This window comes from Triticum aestivum, chromosome 2D, assembly GCF_018294505.1.
Source record: "Triticum aestivum cultivar Chinese Spring chromosome 2D, IWGSC CS RefSeq v2.1, whole genome shotgun sequence".
Taxonomy (NCBI): Eukaryota; Viridiplantae; Streptophyta; class Magnoliopsida; order Poales; family Poaceae; genus Triticum; species Triticum aestivum.
Genome location: NC_057799.1, coordinates 165,369,405 through 165,373,718, shown reverse-complemented (window position 1 = coordinate 165,373,718; position 4,314 = coordinate 165,369,405). Strand labels below are relative to the sequence as shown.

The 4,314-nt window shown below is 49.6% G+C and overlaps 2 protein-coding genes across 3 annotated transcripts in view; one reads left to right on the top strand and one right to left on the bottom strand.

Annotated features, from left to right (window-relative positions):
• The first annotated feature begins 558 nt into the window (after window positions 1–558).
• On the top strand, window positions 559–1,962 carry LOC123052379 (caffeoylshikimate esterase). Its single transcript, XM_044475528.1, has one exon. It carries the CDS (start codon window positions 746–748, stop codon window positions 1,736–1,738), a length of 993 nt encoding a protein of 330 aa, XP_044331463.1. The 5' UTR covers window positions 559–745; the 3' UTR covers window positions 1,739–1,962.
• LOC123052378 (peptidyl-prolyl cis-trans isomerase CYP37, chloroplastic) overlaps window positions 1,754–4,314 on the bottom strand; it is a 5,870-nt gene continuing 3,309 nt past the window's right edge. For both annotated transcript variants that reach the window (XM_044475526.1, XM_044475527.1), the window contains 5 exons: window positions 3,565–3,618; window positions 3,053–3,208; window positions 2,848–2,970; window positions 2,262–2,311; window positions 1,754–2,124 (listed from right to left, as the gene is read on the bottom strand). In XM_044475526.1, coding sequence (XP_044331461.1) covers window positions 1,968–2,124; window positions 2,262–2,311; window positions 2,848–2,970; window positions 3,053–3,208; window positions 3,565–3,618 — 540 coding nt within the window. In that variant the 3' untranslated portion in view covers window positions 1,754–1,967. The remainder of the gene's footprint in view (window positions 2,125–2,261; window positions 2,312–2,847; window positions 2,971–3,052; window positions 3,209–3,564; window positions 3,619–4,314) is intronic.

The following is a 4,314-nucleotide window of genomic DNA, read 5'->3' as shown; positions in this document are numbered from 1 at the left end:
GCCACCCATCTCGGACGCCAACCATGGATTTTTTTTCACCCGCAAAAAAACATGGATTTTTTTAAAGATAGTCAGCAATATTTTCATCAAAGCAAACCTAACCATATGGCCGGGTCAGCACGACACGACACGGCTATAAAAGGGTCTGGCACGACACAACCCATGTAACCCTTTTATAAAGGTGTCGTGCCAGCCCGAAGACCTGAGCTTTAGGATCGGCCTAACACGCGAGCTAAAATGAACAACATGGCACGACACGACTACGGGCCGGCCCACATTGCTTTGCGGCCTTGTGGGTGGTTTTGATCTTCTGGGCCGTCTCGACCTTTCAGGCCTTTTGCTTTTAGGTTAAAATGGCCAAAACTGCCTAAAAAGCCGAAAAGCTCTACAAAGGCCAAAACAGCCCCAAGCAGTGCTAAAACTTTTTTTTGAGGGGTACTAAAAGGGCCAACTTGGACCGCGAGTCAGGCCATGCCAGTCCGCGAATAAAAAGGCCGTGAGGCCCGACCCGATCTTTTTATTTACGTGCCAGGCCAAAAATCCATGCCCGGGCCGATCTTAAAAGCACGGCCCATACAGGTCGACGGCACAAACAGGTCCACCAACCCCGGAAACTGAACCCAATCCACTCGCCCCAAAAACGCGAGCGTGAGTGAAACGGCCTCCCCTGCTGCTACGCAACAGGCAGCAACGACTTCCCCTCCCCATCCATCCGAACGCCCGCACGCCCCCAGCGCCTCTCACCATGACTCAGGAAGACACGCAGGCGCCCGTGAACTTCTGGGGCGAGCACCCGGCCACGGAGGCGGAGTACTACGCAGCCCACGGCGCGGAGGGCGAGTCGTCCTACTTCTCCACGCCGGACGACGCGGGCGCGCGCCGCCTCTTCACGCGCTCGTGGCGCCCGGCGGGTGGGGGCGCCGGCGCGCGGCCGAGGGCGCTCGTGTTCATGGTCCACGGCTACGGCAACGACATCAGCTGGACGTTCCAGGCCACGGCCGTCTTCCTGGCCCGCTCCGGCTTCGCCTGCTTCGCCGCCGACCTCCCCGGCCACGGCCGCTCCCACGGCCTGCAGGCCTTCGTCCCCGATCTCGAGGTCGCCGTCGCCGACCTGCTCGCCTTCTTCCGGTCCGTCCGGCGGCGCGAGGAGCACGCCGGGCTGCCGTGCTTCCTGTTCGGGGAGTCAATGGGCGGGGCCATCTGCCTGCTGATCCACCTCCGCACGCCGCCGGGGGAGTGGGCGGGGGCCGTACTGGTGGCGCCCATGTGCAGGATCTCCGACCGGATCCGCCCGCGCTGGCCGGTGCCGGAGATCCTCACCCTCGTGTCGCGGTTCGCGCCGACTCTCCCCATCGTGCCCACGGCCGACCTCATCGAGAAGTCCGTCAAGGTGCCCGCCAAGCGCCTGATCGCCGCGCGCAACCCAATGCGCTACAACGGCCGGCCCAGGCTCGGCACCGTCATGGAGCTGCTGCGCGCCACCGACGAGCTCGGCGCGCGCCTCGGCGAGGTCACCATCCCGTTCCTCGTCGTGCACGGCAGCGCCGACGAGGTGACCGACCCCGCCGTCAGCGGCGCGTTGTACGAGGCCGCGGCCAGCGAGGACAAGACCATCAAGATGTACGACGGGATGCTCCACTCCATGCTCTTCGGCGAGCCGGAGGAGAACATCGAGCGTGTCCGGGGCGACATCCTCGCCTGGCTCAGCGAGAGATGCACGCCGGCAGCAACTTCCTGACAAACATAGAAAAGATCAAAAGAAACAAGAAATGCATTCTATTCGGATTGTGCAATGACCAACACAGACACCGGAATTGTTTTCATGTGCAAATGTGCGACGATTATCTCTCTATATACACATATATGTTTTGTCTCTGTTCAACTTTACATGATCTTGGTATACAAAATGGTTGTCTCCTGATCAATGAAAGAATGCTGCCAGTTTGCTGTGCGTCCGGTTGATTGTATCAGCTCTCTGCCGGAGCCAGCGTTGGATCTGCTGGGGCTGGCGCTGAAGCTGCTGCCGGTAGTACAAGGCGTTCCCTGCCCTGTATCAGCTTGGCCGAGCGAATTTTATCTCCAGCCTTAATCTGTGAAAGGACATCTCTTCCGTCTGTGGCATACCTGTAGATGTTTGTTTCCACACGGAAGTTCTTTCCTTTTAATCCACAGGAGGATATCAATTCTTTTTAGGGACCATAATATCTGATCATTTCTAGTACTATCTATTCATGGGAGTGTAATATTAAGTCGCGACTTACCCAAAAACTGAAAATTGTCCCTCCTCGAAAGATATTCCTCCTAAACCAGACTGCAAACAACAGAGAAATTATCACAAATCAAACTATTTACACAGTTGATGCTTCTACTCCTAGACAGCGCAATAACCCCGAAGCAGATGGTAGAGGAGATTGGGCATTCATAACTATTGCATTACTTGAGTGGCCTTGGTAGTGCCTGTATTTGCATAGATATTTCAAGAATTATATAACTTATTATAATAAGTGTGATGATGGTTTGACTGATGAACCCCCAGGGTTCTTAGTTAGTCAATTAATGAACGATGTAATTCTTATTTGATTTAATAAAGCTAGCCATGATGGCCTTTCCCCCAAAAAAAGAATTATACAATTTTTCATACATGGCACAAAGCAACCCTAGGACAGCAAATATGGTTCACAAAAGGAGAAGAAACTTGGTGCATTCTTGAGTCACATATACTTATCCAGACCTTCCAAAATCATATACTTATCCAACCTAGTCAACAAAATGCAGAACAAATATGTATTTGGGTGATTGCGCCTACTGATTTTTTATGTTAGTGGATAAACATGTAGCCTTACTCACATTTCTCTTATCATACAGATAGAAGAAGAACTGGGTTGGTGACGAGTATTCATCTGAATCCTCACTATGTGACATGGCAACAGAGCCGTATACAGACATTGGAAGGACTGGCAATTCTCCATCCTAAATTATATGAAGCCAAGGAAACAAGTCAAGATATAGAGGACATGATTATTTCACTGTTGAAGTAGTGTGAATGAGTGACCTGAATACTTAGCGGGCTTCTGTATAGTGGTTCAAACTGTCCAGCAGGCATGACCTCCAATGGAAGAGTATACCCTTTCTTCCCGGTCTCACTGTCTACAATAATTGCCTGGCTCACAGATTTCAGTGTTGCACCATCATATGCCCCATCCAAAACCTGAAGCAAAATTTACTCTATTGAGACATCAAAGCAAGTATCCATCCATTCACAAATATAAGATGTTCTAACATTTTTCTGAATCTGATGTATATAGACACGTTTTAGTGTGTTTATTCACTCATTTCAGTCGTATGTAGTCCATATTGAAATATCCAAAACATCTTACATCTGTGAACAGAGGGAGTAGTTGTAAACAAAAAACTGGAACACAACAGCGTAGTGCATATGTCAGACTGAAGCTCTGGCAGATATTCCTTATATAAAGACAATCGTATTTGCTTATTTTGCATTTGTAAATTTCACCACAACTAGGCAGGAAATGATGGGATGGGGTCAGAGTAATGCTACCTTACCAGTTTCGCAATGTTTCCAGCAGTCAGTGGGGCAGAATATCCATCAACTACAACCTGCATGTAGTATACAAACCAACAACTGACACACAAATCTGATTTTCTAGGGGAATTCTGGGGAGGACAATACTAATGCAAGTCATGGCATGACAAAAGATAGTAACTAAGGCTATCTGGACGTGCATTTTTAGAGCTCTTGAGCACGTCGTATTTTAGTTTTGAAATATTAAAGATATCTAATCTGTCATACAGATAATAGAATGAGCTATGTACCCTCAAGTTCTCGTCAGACATTTGCTGATTCTTAGTCTAGATGAAAATTACAAGAATGGGAGTTAAAAAATCTTTATTAGCTGCTTTAAGCGTATTTTTCTCACAGGCTACAAGAAGAAGAACAACAACAAACAACAACAACAACAAAGCCTTTAGTCCCAAACAAGTTGGGGTAGGCTAGAGGTGAAACCCATAAGATCTCGCGACCAACTCGTGGCTCTGGCACATGGATAGCAAGCTTCCATGCACCCCTGTCCATAGCTAGTTCTTTGGTGATACTCCAATCCTTCAGGTCTCTCTTAACGGACTCCTCCCATGTCAAATTCGGTCTACCCCGACCTCTCTTGACATTCTCCGCACGCTTTAGCCGTCCGCTATGCACTGGAGATTCTGGAGGCCTGCACTGAATATGCCCAAACCATCCGAGACGATGTTGGACAAGCTTCTCACAGGCTACAAGAGTGCAATAAAATTGACGAT

Bases quoted from the DNA above. Each gene is read 5' to 3' on its own strand.
- LOC123052379 (XM_044475528.1), top strand. From the start codon at position 746: ATGACTCAGGAAGACACGCAGGCGCCCGTGAACTTCTGGGGCGAGCAC.